Here is a 20321-nt window from a genome sequence, read left to right as displayed (position 1 = left end):
TGTTATTGTCTTAGGTAATTCTGTCTGTCTGATTTTGCTTCTATTGCCAGAGCTTTTGAGGTTTTATTAAGGAAAAAAAAAAGGCAAAAAACCTTTCCCCAATCCAATATTATGAAGCCACCCCAAGTAATTTCTTAGTTTTGTTTTATTCTTTTTTTTTCCTCTTTCCTCATCGTTTTATTGTGACAGCATCTTATATTGTAGTTCAAGATGGCTTTGAGACAGCATCTTACATTGTAGTTCAAGGTGGCCTTGAGACCCACCTGCCTCAGCCTTGTGAATACTGTGTATGTGGGAGTTACCACACCTGGTTTTAGCTTCAGTCCTTTAATTCATTTTGAGTTGACATATACTAAGATAAGGGCTTGCTTTTATTCTTCTTTGTATCAACATCTGGGCAAACCTTGCTACTCATTTTCATATTTTAATACAAGACAATACTGTGTTCCGAATCCATGGTAATTTTTAAGAGTTTGAGAATAGTTCAGGCAATCCATGGTTCCATTCTTCTTGGCTTTTTCTTGTATCTTTCCTACCCTTGTACTGTCTTTGGGATCCTAAAGATTGATTATATGGATGGGACGTTACATTTTAAACTCCTAGAGCATATTACTTGCTTAACTAAATTGTTCATTCATATCCAAACAAGTCACACACATGTAGTTATTTTCCATTTTTTCATGAGAAGAAGATAATATTTCACTTTCTGGAAATGTTAGGAAGCATCTTCATTTTTAAAAAGATGTTTTTCAGAAATTGTTTGTATAATTGAGTCTGTTACGCAAGTGTGACTTCCCAAAGGAAGAGAGTGTTGTGAAATTGACTCTAAGTAGAAACTCCATCAGAGCTGACTTTCAGCTCAGTTTAAGCAGTAGTTTTTAAAAACAGTTTTATGTTTTTAAATAGTTAACCTCTTACTACTTATGCTATCTAACACCAATTGCTTCCTTCTCTCTGTTGCAGAGAGCAAATCCATCATGTCTGTCTTGCTTCACTAACTTGATCCTATGCTCTTAGTAATAGACTTCAGCTTCCTTTACTTCTCTTCTTCCCTTGTTCAATTCTTTACTCTATGGAGGTATCTTTCTGGCCTCAATTTGCTTCTGGCGAGAAGAATGTTTAATAAACAAATAGCTCCTCCTTGATGCATAGGCCCTTCTGAGTTCTGGTTAACCTCCTTCACGAGTCTTCCTCGTTTTCCAGGACAGTCTCCGTAAGAAGGATGACAGGATTGAAGAGCTGGAAGAAGCACTGAGAGAAAGTGTGCAGATAACTGCAGAGCGTGAAATGGTGCTGGCACAAGAGGAATCAGCCAGGACCAGTGCTGAGAAACAGGTCTGCGATTTTATGTAGCTACTAGCAGTGCTGCTGGGTAAACACAAGGTAAAACCAGTGTAGTTGGGGGAGCCGTACATGCTGACTTTCATGGGGCTTCAGAACTACTCCATCAAGTGTTATTTCTTAGACTTATGTAGTGACTAAAATATAACTGTGCAAGGCTTGGCTCATGTTACTGTTGAGATCTCTAAAGTAATAATTTAGGAGTGATTCATAGATATTTATGTAGTAAAAGTTAATAAAATATGTGACTGACATAACATGCAACATGTCTGTTTGCTACATGACTGCAAAACCCCAGCTTTGGAGGTGAATGAGAGAACACAAACATGCCTCAGTTAGAAAATAGTTTCTTTTATATCTTTCATTCAAAGAGCATTTAAGATTATAAAAAGTTAATAGCATATTTGAACAACATAGATATGGTAGCATTCCACTACCAGATTACCCTGTCTCAGCCTTGTGTAACTTGAAAGGTTCTGCCATTGCTGTTCATGGAATCTGTTTTATATGCTTCTGCTTCTCTTGTTAGATCTCTTTATGCTTGCTTTTGACTCTTTATTAGAAGGAATAAATCCAAGATGGGAGCTATAAATGAAAGGAACAGGTTTAGTAAATAAGAACTGTCTCCTTAGTTCCCATTTGGAAAATGTGACTCTAGGTTTTAGATCTACCTAGCACAGATACCAGAACATTTAATTTTTGTAGCACCCTGCCCCTTGTGTATATGAGAGACTAATAAATTCTATCTAGGTGTCTTAGTTAGGTTTCTATTGCTGTGATAAAACACCGTAATCAAAGGCAACTTAGATAAGAAAGGGTTTATTTCAGTCCATGTCACAGTCTATCAATGAGTAAAGTCAGGCCAGGAACCCAAATAGGGCAAAGGACCTGGAGGCAGGAGCTGATGCAGAGGCTATGGAGGAATGCTGCTTACTGGCTTGCTTCCCCCTGGCTTGCTCAGCCTGCTTTCTTATAGAACCCTAGGACCACCTGCTTAGGGGTGGTACCACCCATAACGGGCTGGGCTCTTCCACATCAATCAGTAATTAAGAAAATACACTATATATAGGTTTGCCTACAGGCAAATCAGGCATATTTTTCTACTGAGGGTCTCTTCCCAAATGACTCCAACATGTGTCAGTTGACATAAAGCTAGCCAGGACACCAGGTAAAAAGAGTTCAGTGACATAGTAGCAGGAATCTAATGGGAAAATCCCTGCTGAGAAAGAAGCTGCTGTTATTGGGAATTAAGAAGATCAGATGGTAAAGAAGTGCCCACTTCAAGACAGATCTGCTGTAGTAGGTACCTCATAGAGGCTCTAGCTGTGGTAGCTCCATTAATAGCTTTTAGTACTTTAGTGTTCCTGAATGTCTGTTTATGAGATTGGGTATATCAATATTTGGAGGATATATGTTTATAGTTGTTCTGTCTTCTTGATTGACTACTTTATTCATAACTAATGATGTCCTTTGTCTCTTTATTAATTTTGACTTGATGTCATCTCTCCTTAGGAGCACCTGATTTATTAGGATTACTGTCTAATGAGCCTCAGCAATCACACTGTCTGACTCCCTAGCTAGGGTTACAGGCATGTGCCGCTTACTACTCCCAGCTTCGTTTTTAACCTGGGTTCTTGGAGTGGAGTGAGATCCTTATACCCACACTGCAGCCACTTGACTGACGGAGCATTCCTCCCAGCCCCCTGCCCTCCTCTCTCTGACTTTGTGTTAGTACCATCGACCTCCAACTTCTTTCCAGCTAACTTGAAATGCACATAACTAAGGACATATTCTGCTTCCATGGAATAAAACTTTATTTACTCCTTAAATTTGTGACCCATTACTTAAAATGTGGTTTACAAAATGTACAGCGTACTCCTAAAACTAGATGCTCACATTTACCAGCTCCTGAGATAAGTGCCTTGTTCATGCTATTGTTTCATCACCAAAACAATACATCTGGGCAGAAAACGAGCCTCTGTGCTCACTTGTCCTCTACAGAACAGTACAGAATGGTTTCATTTCTTAAGAGTATGAGATCTCTCTGCTTGAAATAGCGTCCCCATTCTTAGCACTAGTCTGGAGGGATCCTACTTCTGTAGAACTTCTATGGCCCTTTGGTCTGACTTTGTGTCTTTGTAGGATTTTGAATAGTTCCCTTTACTTACCTGTTTTGTAACCTGTTATTATTAGCTTTTATATAATATATAATAGGTATTGAAAATACGTCCACTGTTTTCACTAGTAGAATATGAGCTTCCTGAGTGCAGGAGGTGTGTCTGTGTACTATTTTGGCTTTGATAGCAACAACCTGCTGGGTAATCACTGGTATTAAATGAACATCTAAGTGGCTTAATTCTTTTTTAATAATGAATGAATGAATGGAATTTTATTCTGACCTCTGTGCCTTTACATCATCACCTGCACTCTTTCCTCAGCCCTCAATGTGATTTTTAAGAAACTTTCCTTAGAGTTCCCCTTGTACTAGTGTATGGGATCCTGCATGCTTATAGGAAACATGTCATACAACTTAAATGTTACCTCAAGACTAGTTCAAACTGCTACTTCTCTACATTTAATAACTGTCTGAAAACTTGTGGGAAAAGAAAGGAGTCACTTCATTTTAAACCAAAAGACTCCCTTCAAACGTTGAGCCTTATTATAACCTCTGTGTGTGTGTGTGTGTGTGTGTGTGTGTGTGTGTGTGTGTGTGTGAGAGAGAGAGAGAGAGAGAGAGAGAGAGAGAGAGAGAGAGAGAGAGAGAGAGAGAGGGGAAGAGGGAGAGGGAGAGGGAGAGAGAGGAGGGTCTGCATGCCAGCCTGTGTGTGCATGCATGTACATATTCACATGATACTTGGGAGTTCCCTTTCTCCATTGTAAGACATTAAATTCCATTTATTTATTTATTTATTTATTTATTTATTTATTTATTTATTTATAGCAAAACAGTCTTCTTATAAGGTAAAATGATTCATTTTGAAACTACCTTGTATTTTGTTTAAAATTATATTTATAAAGTTATTTTGTAAACAGTTTTGAAATAATAATTGTCATCTTCATATTAAACAACAAAAATATATCTCAGAGTTTCAATAAAATTATTAATAAAAGATAAAACACTACCAATCATCTGTAAGACTAACAAGTACAAGGGCAACAGCATGATTTTTAAATATCATAGTATTAATAATGCTGAAAGATATAACTCCCTGGTAGAAATGTTGAGGACATTGTCAAATGAAAACAGAAAGTGTTATGAAAGTACAGAAATTGAATATGTACTAGATAGTGAGAATGGGATTATGTAGAATTTAAACCTCTTTAAGCCAGTGGCATAATCTTTTAGTGTGGTAGACTTTCCTCATTGTATGTGTTATAGGAGGATAAATCTGTGAATCTGTAGATTCCTTCACATGATCTGTTTCCTTACTGCTCTTAAAGTTTGTCTTCATGTAAAAACAAAATTTCGATTAGTCACATTTTAGCCATTATAACTCCCCCTGTAACTTTGCCAGTTGGGGTCAGTAGATAGCTACTGCAACAGTTCTAATGTTCCAGGAAGTAACCATATGAGATAGTAGAACCTAAACTCTCAAAAAATCTGATTTGTATCTAATAGTATTTTTTAAGTATGCATTTAGGATGATCTCTTGTTATCATGCTTTCTTTTAAAAGTGTTTTTAAAACTAATGGCTTATGTCTTCCTTGACATTCAGGAATTATTTATGCTACCAAATTTGGGCTTGAGTTTTAATTTTTCATTGATGTTTTCTAAAGTTGTAATCAAATGAAAAATTAACTTGCGGTGGACCTAAAGTAAAAGGTTGGTACACCTTTTACTTTAGGAATTGTCCCATAGAGATAATTGCTAGAAGCTATTGATGTTCTCATGGTAGATGTGGCATACTTTTATCTACACTGTGTGAGACCTTTGTACAAGAGAGCATTTGGGGAACCTCTAGCATTGGACATATGCTCTGTTTATAATGATTGCTTGAGAGTTTTGGACCTTATTCTCTTATTTCCTATGGAGAAGTTTAATAGACTGAGCTACTGATCATGGCAGTAGTTATCCAAGGTACAGTAATAGGTGAGCCCTAGGAATTGGGCAGCTTTTCACTGGTTTCTGTGTGTAGTGATGTTGTTTTTATGTACATCATACTGAATGTTTTCACTGGAAGGATTTTCCTAGAGAAATGTGCACAGTATAATTTGTCCTACCCAGTAGGTAGTTCTTGTACGTGTTACATCCTAAATTATAGTTTGCTAATTATTTCTTTCTCTTTAATAAACTGTTAAAAATTGACTAGAGGTTAGTGTGAAGTGTATTGGATCAAAGATCAAACATTATGAATTTTAATTTTTGCTCTTTTTACTAGCTGTGATTTGGTAAATTCCCTAACTTCTCCAAGCCCTTCTTTTAGAGGGAAGAAATCATTCCCTTCACAAGCATCCACTCATGTCTCACACTGTGATAACCTGTAAAGGCTCCCTTCAAATGTTGAGCTTTATTATGGCCTCTGTGGTGTGTGTGTGTGTGTATGTGGCGGGGGGGGGGGGATGTCTGCATGGAAGACATATGTATACATGTATGTACATACTTCATTTTGGGAGTTCCCTTTCTTGGGTTGGCAGACATTAAATTCCATTTTTTTTTCTTCTGTCAAAGTAAACTTTTGATAAAGTGAAATGACTAATTTCGTTTTCCACAGTTTGTTTACCTGAGTTTCCTCCCCAGATTCCAGATGGTAGAAGGAGAGAACCAATCCAACAGGTAGTCCTCTGACTTCCATATGTATGCATGATTGCCCCATACCAAATCGGGGGCATTATTTTTAATTAAAAAATAATAGTTGCTATGGCTTTGTTAGTGATATTTGAGAAAGAAACTGGGGCCTGGTATTTGCATTATTTGTAACCTTTATTCCAGAAGTACAGAGAATTACAACCTTTTTATTTTGCTTGAACCTTGTGAACTTGTTTTGTAGCCGGAAGTTTCTCCGGTCCCCGCCCCCCCCTCAACCCCCTGTGGTCCCACAGCCTCTTATGAAATAATCACATAGAGGCTTAATATTAATTGCAAATTATATGGCCTTCTTGCTAGCTAGCTCTTATAACTTGACTCAACCTATTTCTATTAATCTATATGTTGCCATGTGGCCATGGCATTACCGGTCTGTTGGCATCTTATTGCTCCTTTGGTGGCAGGCTGGTCTCTCTTGGATTTTCCCTCCCGGCTCCGTCCTGCCCTGCCATAGGCCAATGCAGATTTATTTATTAGCCAATGGAAGTAACACATGTTCGCAGCACACAGAAATATACCCCATAGTATTGTTTGTTGCTGATTCAACCAGATCATAGGAGTTACTTAATCATACAAACACATGAGCAAAGAAAAGCCAGTCTGGTGAAACAATAGTTTGCAGTGCATTCATTCATATGCTTTCATTTTTGTTTGGTTGTTATGTTTCCAAAAGTGACTTACATTGAATTGTCATCAATTAAACATTTTCCTTCTCATGGCTTCTTTCCAACTGTGGTGACACAGTCTTGACAATAGGGTGATAATTGTTTTGAAAATTGTGTGCTCAGGTTTTATTGATGGCTGTATTTTCAAGTTTTACTTAGTGCTGAGTGATTATTATAAGATTTATCTACCTAAGTCCTCTAACTTGATTAAAAAAGAAAAAAAGAAAAGGAAAACTGGGGTTACTTGTAAAGAAGCATTTAGCTCACATTGACATGTTTTCTATTTCTTTTTAAGGTTGTCTTTAGTTGTAGGAGATTTGTTACTGGGAACATGAAAGCAGCACAGTGAAGGTGTGGCCAACCAGTGACAGTTCTGCCATATGCAGCCAGTCTCAGCTGTGCAGATGCATACAGTTCCCTGGCTATTAGAGAGAGATTGTACTTTAAAGAAGGCTAAAGCATTTTACAAATTCTTCACCTGCTCGGCATATTCATTATTTTAAGTATCATTTACCGAGTTCTATTTTTGTCACAACTTATGGCAGTGTTGATTTAATGGTGAAATGCAGAAATCTACCAAGATTTAAAGTTGTATTATGAAAAGGTGGTTTCTTTAGGGCTGTTGTCCGTGATTCATACTTTGGGTCCTTTACAGATGTATCTGATGGTCTGAAGTCTGGACTTCATAAGTCTCGTCCTAAGTTGGACTAATATCTGCTAACATTAGTATATGTCTAATATTTAATTGGGATTTCTTGAATAGAAGTTTCAGTGAACAGAATAGGAGACAGAAATGTTCTTAAGTTACATATACCTTTAGATGGATAGTATAGATAGGAAAATTAATCTCTTTGATGGCCTCTCATTTATTTTGAGGTCCTGATCCATTGGGTCTAGTGACTCTCTTCAGATAAATTTGCCAAGGTAAATTCTCCAACATTGTCCCTCTGTTTAGAGCTCTGCCCTGTCAGGCTGTGCTTGATTGACCCTCCAATAACTTTCATCTCTCCTATGTTCGCCCTCTGTGTCATTAGACTTCATAAGTACTTCAGCATGATTTTTTCATTTTCTTTCTTTTTTTTTTTTTTTAAATTCATCTATTTATTTTACATCCTGGCCACAACCTTCCCCCATGCTCCCCTTCCAGTCCCTCTCCGCCATTCCCCCCCACCCCACCCCCACCCCCAATCTTCTTCTCTTCCATCTCTGTCTAGGAAAGGGCAGATCTCCCATGAATATTAACAAAACATCAAGTTGCAGTTGCAGTAAGACTAAGCACCTCCCCATGTATTAAAGGCTTGGCAAGGAGACCCAGTATGAGGAATAGGGTTCCAAAAGCCTGTAAAAGAGTCAGGGACAGCCCCTGTTCCCACTGTTAGGAGTCCCAAAGAGGACCAAGCTTCACAACTGTAACATGCAGAGTGCCTAGGTCAGTCTCATGCAGGCTCCCTGGTTGTTGGTTCAGCCTCTGCAGCCCCTGTGAGCCCAGGTTAGTTATGTGAGCCTTCTCATGGTATCCTTGAACCCTCTGGCTCCTACACTCCTTTCTCCTCCTCCTCTTCAGGATTTCCAAACTCTGCCTAATGTTTGGCTGTGGGTCTCTGCATATGCCTCCATTTGTTGCTGGATGATGTCTCTCTGATGACAATTGGACCAGGCACCCTGGAGGAGGTTCATTTTTTTTCATTTTCAACAGCTGCTCATTGACCTGCTACCCTGGGCCAGGCCCTGACACACATCTTAACCTTCTTTAATGTGAAGTGTTTGTTCTTGACCTTGGCTGTTTGTTATAGGATTCTTATGTGTTTTGTTCCTATTGACCTTCAAGCTCTTATCACATTCTTAAGAAAAGCCTGCCTTCTTCAAGGTTCATGGCATTCAGGTGTAACTTGAAAGTTTTCCTTGAAGACTTAATGTAAATATCTGTGTCATAACCATCTTTAACTTTGTTTTCTCAGTTTCTTGGCCACTGGCTTTTGCTCCCAGTGTATTTCTTCATCCCAGTCCAGGCATTCTAAACCTTGATTTTTTTTGTTTGTTTGTTTGTTTGTTTGTTTTTCCAAGACAGGGTTTCGCCGTGTAGTTTTGGTGCCTGTCCTGGATCTCGGTCTGTAGACCAGGCTGGCCTTGAACTCACAGAGATTTGCCTGCCTCTGCCTCCCGAGTGCTGGGATTAAAGGCATGCACCACCACTGCCTGGCTGCTAAACCTTGCTTTCATCTAGGCTGCCTTCACCATTACCGTTAAAGCATCTTGCTCTCATCACAGTGTGTCCTGCCTTGTGTTCCTGATGTGCCACTTTCTCACTCCCTTCTGACTGCAGTTCACTGGCGAGTTTTGCTTCATATCAGTCCATTAGTCTTGCTTTCACTTCTCTTCTATCTGCTTCAGTTTCTTGCCTACCATTCTTATAATTAAGTTTTAAATCCTTGTTCTTCTAAGTAGATCCCTTTGTTACCCTCCTGTTAACATCACAGATAAAGGTGAACTCTCTTAACACAGGCCAAGATCCTTCTTTGTCTCTTCTTCCCTCTGTTGTCACCCTGGCATCCTTATTTCCTTTGTTCTGGAGCTTCTACTATTTTGATAATTTAACTTCATCAGAGTGTGCTTTCTTGTCACACTGCTGCTGCACACAGGGGACAGCTGTAATGCTTCATTCTCCCCAACTGGTCTGTCTGGAGAAAGTTTTATCTAGGACTTGGGATAACACCAGGGCCTGGTGCTGTACATTCTCATGGTATCTTGTGCTTTATTGTAGAACATATTCTTGGTTTACAATTAAGTTTTATAGTTGGTGACTGTAGCACACAGTATAGAAATAGTCTCTGATGCATATCTGGCACTTGGTAGGAGTTAAATATTTTGGTGGGCAGGAGAATAATGGAAGAAAGATGCCTTGTTAGGCATGGAAATAAGCCCACCAATAGGTCAGTAGATTTGGAGAGTGCTTCCCATGAGTGCTGATGCATTTTAGTAGAACAAGCTAACTGGGAATAAGATGGAGTCGTGTGGAAATCAGCTTTGCTTCCTCTGGCAAAGAACGTTAGTCTCTGAACCTTTTTATTCCACAAAAGTTATAATAATGATAATAATAATACATACTTCATAGGATTACTCTGAATTTTAATAAGACAATACATATGACAGATTGGGAACAAGGCCTTTCAGAGCAGTCAAATAATATAATATTGTTCTGTTAAAGAAGTATCATGCACTAGCAAGAAGAAATACTGGGAAAATATTTTATAGTGTAAATAGTAGCCTAAAGCTAAAGCTCTATTAAGAACTGTAAATTAATATCCTCAATAATATCAATTATAGGAAACCTAATGTGTGTGTGTATATATCTGTGTGTGAGTGTTTCTATGTGTGTGTTTGTGTGTGTGCATACCTGTGTGTATCTGTGTCTCTGTGTTTATCTGTGTCTGTCTTTTCTAAATATATCAGAAATGTTTCTCAGCTTTGAACTATGTATTTTTGTCTTCCTCCCAAAAAATTATAAAACGTTGAATTTTTTTGAAGACAGGATGTGTATGTATATAGTCCTAGATGGCCTGGAACTTTCTGTGTAGACCAAGCTAGCCTCAAACTCACAGAGATCCTTCTGCCTCTGTCTCTAGGTGTTGGGATTAAAGGTCTGTACCACCATGTGTGGTTGCAGATTGAGTCTTAGTCTAGAATTTTGTTAGAGCCAAGAAAACTAACCGACTTCTCATGTGGCTGTTTTTCATTGTGACTACTTAGCTGTTTAGATAATCTTGAGGGTTATCTTTCACTTTGGTTTTGTTTCTTACCACTCCTTTTTTCTTCTAGTCATTTTCTTTTTTTTTTTTTTAAACAGATTTATTCTTTTGAGGAGGTCCTACCAAAATTCTGCATAAAATTACAAAGTGTCCTTTGCTGTTCGTTGTGGAGCAGAGAATGATGGGAAACAAGATGCAGACTTTGCTAGCACTAGAAGGTCCCCATTGCTTTGCTTTCTTAAGGAAAATAGTCTGTGGTTGAGTCATAATTTTCTCCTTTTTTGTTTTGTGTAAAGTTTATTAGCTTGTGATTTAAGTAAAACATCTGGTACTGCTGGCATCACATACTATCAGACCTGAGCTTTCTCCCTAATTTTACTGTAGACAGTTAGGTTATATGCTTAAATCTCAGTTCTGACAGGGCTTTTTGAATGTTTATCTTAAAACTTCTGCCTTTCAAAAATTGTGCTGTGACCTGAAGCACATTTAAAGTAATGGAGAATTTCTTAATTGTTTAGCATAAAATTTGTCTCTTCTTTTCCTTAGCTGTCATACTTTCGTTTCTCAGTGACAGTGACTCAGTATGGTCGAACAACCATTGTGACCATTGTGTCATAGGTGCTAGATAGCCAGGTTTGCCAGCTGAATATGTTCTCTTGGATTGCAGAAAGGAAACAGAAAACAGGATAATTTGGGGGCTGGAAAGATGGCTCAGAGGTTAAGAGCACTGGCTCTTTGCCAGGGAGCAAATCAAGTGATTAGCTGGAACTCCTGGTTTATGGGTATTATTCTTGCATTGTGCATAAAAATGCATTACAGCTTATTTGGAGGTGCTGGAGTGATGGCTCAGCATTTAAGAGCATTTGCTGCTTTCATGGAGGATTCAGGTTTAGTTATCAGCACCTACATGGTGGCACACAACTATCTATAATTTCAATTCTGGTAGATCTGACGCCCATTTCTCACCTCTTCTGTCACCAGGCACACACATGGTACACATACAGACATGCAGGCAAAACAGTCATACACATTAAATAAATAAACCTAAGAAGCCGGGCGGTGGTGGTGCACACCTTTAATCCTAGCACTCGGGAGGCAGCGACGGGCGGATCTCTGTGAGTTCAAGGCCAGCCTGGGCTACAGAGTGAGTTCCAGGAAAGGCACCAAAACTATACAGAGAAACCCTGTCTCGAAAAACAAAACAAACAAACAAACAACAACAAAAAAAACCCTAAGGAAAAAAATTTAGACTTTCTTGGATATATGTATGATCAGAGGCAGGAATACCTTATAAAACTAGCACTGAGATGAGTGGGAAATTTTAGGCATTCTCTAAGAAAATTGTACTTTACTAATGCAGGAAACTCAAGAAGTGAAAGTTCTGAACTCAAGTAGAACTTGTCATTCAACATGGTAGACTAGATGTTAGGAAAACAATATCCAAATAACAGTTGAAGAGGGTCGGTTAAATACACATTTATGAGTCAGCAAGATAAGGTAAAAGAGTATGGCTTTAGGCTTTAATCTTGAGCTTTATTTGACAATAAGAAAGAAAGAATCTTGCATAACCCAAGGAGGAATAGCAAATAGGCAGCAAACCTTCTAACCCTGCTTTTTCAAAAAAGCAGCCCACAAAGCACACAAGTATTTCTGTGAGCTGGGAAGGAAGGAAGGGTACCCAGTGGATGATATTTAGAATGCTTGCACTTTGTAACTACTGGTCCTGCAGAGTTAAAACGATAGATGTTTTTGCCAGTAATTTGAACATTTAGAGTAAATTATCAATGCCAAGCAAAATAGTACTTGGCAAAGTTTGTTCAATAGGAGAAAGAAAACCTGAAAAAAAGAAAAAGAAAGAAAATTAAAACTTTCCCACAAATATCAAGTCTAGAGATTTATATTGGTGTCTGAGAAAACTTAATGGGAACATGGCTCATTTGAGGACATAACTAAGGTCAGCAGTTACTTTGAAGATTGTTCATTTGGCAGAGCCATGATTAGTCTCAGCCTGTGTCACATCAGCTAACAATTCATTGCTCAAGGCAACTCAAGTATGCTAGCCAAAATCAAGGTCTTCTGTATGCCAGGAGGCCATGGTAAGAGTGTAGGTATACTGTGCACTATTCCTATAGAGGACCGGATAATTGGGACCACTAATTCAATCTTCCAGTGATGCCAAGTAGGAAATATTATGTGAATTTGTGTAAAGAAAAGATTTCTTAAACAGATTATAGTCACAAATCTTAGAATAAGTGCTTGATAAATTATGTTCATATACTTTATCAAAAAATGAAAGACAAAAGTAATAGATAAGCTCTGAACTAGGAGATGAGATTGGTATGTGTGTAGCTCCGTGAAACTTTAAAAAATAACAAAAACATGCAGTTAGGGATAAATTAGACTTGGAATTCCAAAGAAGAAACTACATAGGTGGTCCTTAAATAACTAAAATATCTTTATCCTCATAGATTAGTATTAAGATAATTGTACATGGGCCCTGGATATGCTCAAGTGGTAAAGGCACTTGCTTCCGAGTGTGATGGCCTGAGTTTGCTCCCTGACTCATGGTGTAAGGAGAGAACTGGCTTCCCAGACTGTCCTCCGAAGTCCACACATGCCCTGTGGCATATGTTCCCCTCAAAAATCAATTATTTTTTTAAGAAGATAATGGAGGAAGTTCCTAAAAGATAATTGAGAAACTATATTGCAATAATGAGCTATATGTATCTGCTTATGATATGATAGGTATTGCATGATATACTTGTGATGGCATGCTGTCAAGAATGAACAAAAAGTCAAACCCCAATCTATGAAAATCTTCAGGTTTTACCATTTATAGGAGACTTGAAGTTGGGAGGAACACATTATGTGACACTGTAAAAAAACTACCAAGTAAATCAAGAAAGTATTGCAGATTGTGCAGGACATGGGATATCATCTTGTCAAGGTTCATGGCATGGGAAATTACAGCTGTAGAGCACTAGGAATTTTGTCCAAGTACTAGTCCAAAGAATTTTCTATCTTCTGTGACTTGCCTTAGTAGTACTCATGTTAAAACAAAACAAATAAAACAACAAATCAGTTGACCATAAAAGCATTTATCTTTGGTCTCTTGTTTCCTTTTCTGGATTGACTTGTTCATCATTCTGTCAGTACCAACCATGAATCCTCTTAGTGCACCTTGAAGTCAAGAACTGTGAATCATCTGACAGTTTTTGGCTTTTTCAAGATGATTTTGCCTATTCTGACTCTTTTATTTTTGTATGAATTTGAGGATCAGCTTACCAATTTCTGCAAAAAAATAAAAACATGTAATGTTTCCATAAATATTTTATAGAAGTTGTAAGTCAATTTACAGTTTTGTCATCTGAGCAGTATTAGGTCTTTTGTTTCATGAAGTTGAATGTCTCCTCATTTAAATCATCATCAATTTCTTTCAAGCTATTTATAGCTTTTGTAATACATTTTATGTTTCTTTTGTGAAATGTGTAGCTGTACATTTCACTCTCTTTTATGCTGTTTTAAATTAAATCATTTAAGTTTCATTACTCTATATGAACATATAATTGGTTGTGTGTTAATCTTGAGTCCAGTAGCATCACTGTATTCATTGGTTATAACTGATTTTTTTCATGAATTCCTTAGATTTTCCTTTCTATAACTATGTCTTCTTTAACTAGAGATATTTTCGTGTTCTCCTTTCCCATGTGGATAACTATTTAAACATGTGTTTGTGTGTTTGGTTCGGGTTGGGAGATGTGTGGCTGCATGTGTGGAGGTCTATGGAGTCTTTTCTCTCCTTCCCCTTGTGTATGGGATCCAACCAAGGTTATCAGCTTGTGTGCAAGCACCCTTACTTGCTGAGCCATCTTGCTTGTCTTCATGTGGGTAACTTTTAATGTTTTAATTAATTTCCTTTTTGAGAATTTCATACATAAGTACTGTATTTACACCATTTCCCTTTCCCCCTCCTTCCAGCTCTTCCCATAAATTTATAACCTTTTATTCATTATTACTCTTTTATACATGCAGGCATACATATAAATTTAGAAATAAAACCTGATGAGTTCTTTTAGTGTTGCTCCTGTGTACATATTTTTAGGACTTACTACTTGGGATCAGATACCTATCAGGGGACCCATCCTTGGAGAAGGCTGACTCTGTCTCAGCAGCCATTTATTGCCTGTAGCTTACTCTGCTCTTTCTGTCAGTCACCTCCATTCCAGTGTGGAGTCAAAGGATGAGAGAAAGCATTCCAGTCTTAGAGGGGAACACATTTAGTCTTTCATCATCTTTCATTTGCCTTTGTCAACTGAACAAGTTCTAGTCTTAGATTTTTATTTTATTTATTTATTTATTTATTTTATTTTTGGTTTTTTTCGAGGCAGGGTTTCTCTATGTAGCTTTGCGCCTTTCCTGGAACTCGCTTTGGAGACCAGGCTGGCCTCAAACTCACAGAGATCCGCCTGGCTCTGCCTCCCGAGTGCTGAGATTAAAGGCGTGCGCCACACCTGGCCTAGTCTTAAATTTTAAGTTGTTTTTATCCTGAAACTGTTAGAAATTGTCATACTTTTCAAAAATCTATTGAGATGATTATGTATTTTGTACTGCATTTTGTTAACATGGTATGTTACATTGTTTGATAGTTATATGTTAAGCCAACCTTGCATTCTTTAGATAAAGTCCAGTTTTGAGGAGTCTCAGTCTTCATGTTTGGTTTTCCAGTTAAGTTCTCTTTTCTCTGTAATTTAGTCTCCTCTGTCCCTCTCCTCTTCCCTCCTAAGCTTCTCTTGGTTTTAGGTGGTAGATGTTATTTTTCTCCAGTTCTTATTTTCCTTGCTTTCTAGCACCAAAGATCATTTGTACATTTCTCACCCCAAACCTGGAATCAGTTATTCTTGTGTCCCGCCTCCCTACCCCCACCCTCGTGCCCCATGGAGCCTGTCCTTTAGTAGTAAACTACAGTTGACACACTTCTTGGCTGTCATCGCTTTTAGTGCATGTGATGTAATGCATAGCTATTTTGTTCTTGATTCTAGGATATAAACTCACAATTTCCCTTTTGGGGAAAAAAAAAAGAGCATGATGGATGAAACAAAGCCAGAAGGTTCCATTTATCAAATTTATAAACTGATAAAAATAGGCAGTGATATATGTTGAAATACATGCATGGAGTTTAAAAAGCAATGTAGGTGGGCTGGCAAGACGACCTAGCAGGTAAAAGAGATTGCTGGCAAGCCTGACAAACTAAGTTTAGTCCCTGAAACCTATAAGGTAGAAGGAGAGAACCAAGTCCCACAGGTTGACGTGTGTGTGTGTGTGTGTGTGTGTATGTGTGTGTGTGTGTGTGTTTGTGTACATGCACACGCACAGGAAGATTAGGAGTTTAAATGTGTGTGTATGTGTGTTTTGTGTGTACATGCACACGCACAGGAAGATGAGTAGTTTAAGCCCAGCCTTAGTTACATAGTGATATTTCAGGCTGACATCAAACTGTCTCCAAAAAAAGGGGCAGGCAGGAAAGAAATAATACAAATTAAGAATACTGATTTTTGTTTTTTAAAAACTTTATGGGGATACAGTGAAATAACTGCACTTAAGCTGTTTAGTGGTAGGTATGTTAGTTTTCTACATGTGGGGGATACATTCTAAACTTGTCTCTAAGGATGTCTGAACTGCAAACCATACTGGATACATACAGTAAAGTTTAATTTATTTGTTAGGCACAGTAAGAACATAACAGTAATAAAATCATTAGAACTACACACTGTATTAGAAATTATGTGGATACGGCCTCTTTCTCAGCCTTTCTTGCTGTACTTTTCCTTGAAAGAGAACACTATTCTTTGTCAGCATCACTTTGCACTTTAGAGCCATTATTAAGTAAAAATAAATATTACTTGAACATAAACACTGTAAGAGCGAGTCAGTGGGTTGATCCCGGAGGCTGCTGCTGAGTGACTTGAAGGCTGACAGCAGACACAAATAATAAGTAATTCACAGCCAGCTGGAGAGAGGAGGGTTGTGAGATTTCATCACACTACTTAGACTAGTGCATGATTAAAAAGTTTCAATTGTTTATTTCTGGAATTTTCCAGTAGATAATTTCAGACTACAGGTAACTGATACTACAAAAAGCAGAATCATGGAGAAGGGATAGATGTCTGTTTTGCTGTTATTCTGGAAAATATACATAGGGTCTGGTCTTTATGTCAAACAAAACATTTCACATTTCTCATTTCTGAAATTTGAAGGTAATTGTGTACAGTGAAGGACTATTTTTTCCCTACCTTATGTAGTTATTCTTAACTTAATTTCTTATCTTGTCTAAAATTAGATGGGAATATTTTTAAACCATGACCTTAATTTTTGTGCTGTTGATGGCATTAAGTAAATTAGATACATATAGTCATAAAGTTAATTTTGACCATTGCAGTGTATGCAGAAATCAGCGTATGTGATTTATAAATCTAAACATGTATAATCAAGAGTTTGTAAAAATAGAATAATCTTAAGACTTTAATGTAGACAGACTCTTATGCAGGGCACAAAACACTCTAAACATATAAGAAATAAGAACACATTTATTGTTGGTTAGTGGTTTCCAGCACTTGGGAGGCAGAGGCAGGCGGATCTCCCATGTTTGGGCCAGCCTGGTTTACAGAGTAATTTTCTGGACAACCAAAGCTACAGCAGAGAAACCCTCTCTGGAAAAAAACAAAACTAAACAAAAACAAACAAAAAGCTATGTTTAGTAAGATCTCCTCAATTTAAGTATTCCCTATCAAAGCATCATAGAATATGTCTTTGTGTTTTCACAAAGTAAAATATGCAGTTAGGAAAATTATGGCACTATAATCATACCATCGGTATGGATGGATCTTAGAAAAAGCCAGATAATTATATGCTATATGATTCTATTTGCAAAGTTAAGCAGGCAAAATAATCAAGTTTGGAAAAACAGAATGCTAGGCTACTTTTTATCTGGAAAGGGATATAGAGGAATTTTCTGAGTTGCTGACAGTGTTCTGTTTATTAATCTGCGTGCTAACAAGATGCATTGACTTTGAATAGATTTTTCAAGCTCTACATTTATTGTGTATCTTCCTGTATTTTGCACTTCCATAAAAGGCAGACCAAAAATTGTTTAACTGCAAAAGGATATATGTAGCTTCCTTTTGTGTAGGGAAAGGAGGACTTGACTGTTTACATACATATAAAAAAAGCATGTATAAACTCTTTCTAGGGTATATAAGAAACTGATATGGAATGGTGCAATACAGGATGCCAGGGAGACTTTGGAAATCTGTTTAGGCAAGGCAACAAATGCTAATAGAACAAATACATCTTGCTCTTCCTGTGTTAGAATACCTATACATGGTGCACATTCATTCACTATTGATTTTGTGGTTAGTGTAAGAGTCTCCTTATAACATGTTTACTCAATTTTAGAAAGGTTTACATAACCTAAATGGATAGAATGGAGGTAACTCTTATCAGTGGTTCCCAGAAAGCTGAGGGTAATATATATTCATGTACAATTTGCAGATGTGAATATGTGCCCAAGGAGATCCAACCATTAGGGCAAGGATCATTTTGAGCTCATAGGAAGATATAAAAGTAATGCAGGTATCCAAATGCAAACATGCTTTAATTGCTGTTGAGCAGCAGATGTGGTTAGGTACCAGGCACTCACCTGAAGGAACCTGTGAACAACTCTGGTGTGCTTACCGTAGGCCTGTCCCCACACAGCTCTCAGTTTTAGCACAAAAAATTGGTTTGTGTAGGAATGAGTGAATGACAGAATCCCTGCCTCTCTCTATCCTCTTCTACTTTTGAAAAGATTAGTCATCAGCATGATGAGAGATAGTAATATAATATAAACTTTGGTGCTCTGTGCTTACTTGTGAGATCACTGTTTGGTGATAGCATGCTTTCCTCAGTAAAGTTTTTATTGAAGTAATTCAAATTTGAATAACCAGAATGAGTGAAAATGGCTTATGAGGTACAAGACTTTCCTCTCTGTTTCTTCCTTTCTCTGTATTTTAGCATTCCATATTTTTGTTGCCTTGCACATGTCTTTTGTTTGTTTCAGATCTATTTCTATCAAGGCTTCTCCTTGCCCAGATCTTTTTAAAGCATTGTTCCTCTTTTATCTGATCATATATTTTTTGATTTACAAAAAAGGAAAGAACTCTCTCATTTATTTATTTATTTATTTATTTGTTTGTTTGTTTTTCAAGACAGGGTTTCTCTGTGTAGTTTTGGTGCCGATTCTGGGACTCACTCTGTAGACCAGGCTGGCTGCGAACTCACAGAGATCCACCTGGCTCTGCCTCCTGAGCACTGGGATTAAAGCTGTGCACCACTACCACCTGGCTTTAAAAAAAATAAAAAAACAAAACTCTTTAATGGTGTAAACAATAGAACTTAATTCAGATGTATAAAAACTACTATGTGTACTGCCTCTTTTACTCAAGTTGTCCTTTATTTCATAAGATCTTTCTATAAGTAATTGTTATTATTTTGCGCTTTATTTTTTACTTTTTTATTTGTGGTGGGGTAGTGTATGTGTGATTCAGGGAGTACACACATGCCACCTGTGGAGGTCAGAAGACAGACAACTTTATAGAGTTAGGTCTCTCCTTTGACCTTTATATGGATTGAGGGGATTGAACTCAGGCCACCTGGGCATCATTAGGGTTATGTAACAAGTACTTTATCAGCCGAGCCACCTTGCTGGGCCTATTCTCTCTCCATTCCTCCCCACTCTTAAATATTTCTTATTACATTAGAGTATTGTAACTGAAAGTTTTCCTGTGTCACACATGGTCTACAGCCACTCAGACCCAAGTAAACACACAGAGGCTATATTAATTAAAACCATTTGGCCATTAGCTCAGGCCTATCCCTGACTAGCTCTTATATTTAAACTAACCCATTTCTGTTAATTTATATGTTGCCACATTTTCTGTGGCTTTACCTGTGTGCCATTACATGCTGCTCTCTGGATGGCAGGCTAGTGTCTGCTGACTCAGCCTTCCACTTCTCAGAATTCTCCTTGTCTGTTTATCCCGCCTATACTTCCTGCCTGGCTACTGGCCAATCAGCATTTTATTTATCAACCAATCAGAGCAATACATTCACAGCATACAGATCATCCCACAGCACCTCCCCTTTTCTGTCTAATCAAAAAGGAAGGGTTTAACTTTAACATAGTAAAATTACATATAACAAAACAGTAATCAAGCAAAAATTACAGTTATAATTTCTAGTCTATTTGTATTTGGCAAAATTAAAGAAAATATTCTATCTATCCTATATTTATGAGTCTAAAGTTTTATATCTAATTTATCTTTTATCATAACCAAGGAAAATTTTAACTAGTCTTCAACTACATCAAAGACCTCAGAAGGATACAATATTGCCTAAGTAAGCAGGAAGAGCATTGTAAGCAACTTCCAAAACTCTGGAAATGACAGAGACAGCTGCCTGCCTGGACAGTCATCCAGAGTTCCTCTGTAATGTTGGGGCATCCATCTTCAGCCTATAGGTCTAGTCTCTCAGTCACTTTTCTTTGTGTCCTGTAGAATGTCTGACAGTTTCTTCTGCAAAGCAGGAGCCCAAAGGACCATTTTGCCTTGTAAAGTTCAGTGGTCACCTTCCTATGGGTCCTGCATGTCCAGTCGATACAACATTTTGTCAAGTAGTCCAGGCAAGAACAGTTTCTTGCCCAAATGGCTATTTTTGCCAAAAAGAAGATAA

At 37.7% G+C, this 20321-nt stretch overlaps 1 protein-coding gene across 8 annotated transcripts in view; it reads left to right on the top strand.

Annotated features, from left to right (window-relative positions):
• The window catches only part of Erc1 (ELKS/RAB6-interacting/CAST family member 1), a 337373-nt gene that overhangs the window by 157904 nt on the left and 159148 nt on the right, over positions 1 to 20321 (top strand). For 4 of the 8 annotated variants that reach the window (XM_059258483.1, XM_059258482.1, XM_059258489.1 and 1 more), the window contains one exon: positions 1204 to 1335. The exons of the other annotated variants lie outside the window; for them this stretch is intronic. In XM_059258483.1, the coding sequence (XP_059114466.1) occupies positions 1204 to 1335 (132 nt within the window). The remainder of the gene's footprint in view (positions 1 to 1203; positions 1336 to 20321) is intronic. 8 annotated transcript variants of the gene reach the window in all.

Source organism: Peromyscus eremicus, chromosome 3 (genome assembly GCF_949786415.1).
Source record: "Peromyscus eremicus chromosome 3, PerEre_H2_v1, whole genome shotgun sequence".
NCBI lineage: Eukaryota > Metazoa > Chordata > Mammalia > Rodentia > Cricetidae > Peromyscus > Peromyscus eremicus.
This window is presented reverse-complemented; position numbering and strand designations above follow the sequence as displayed.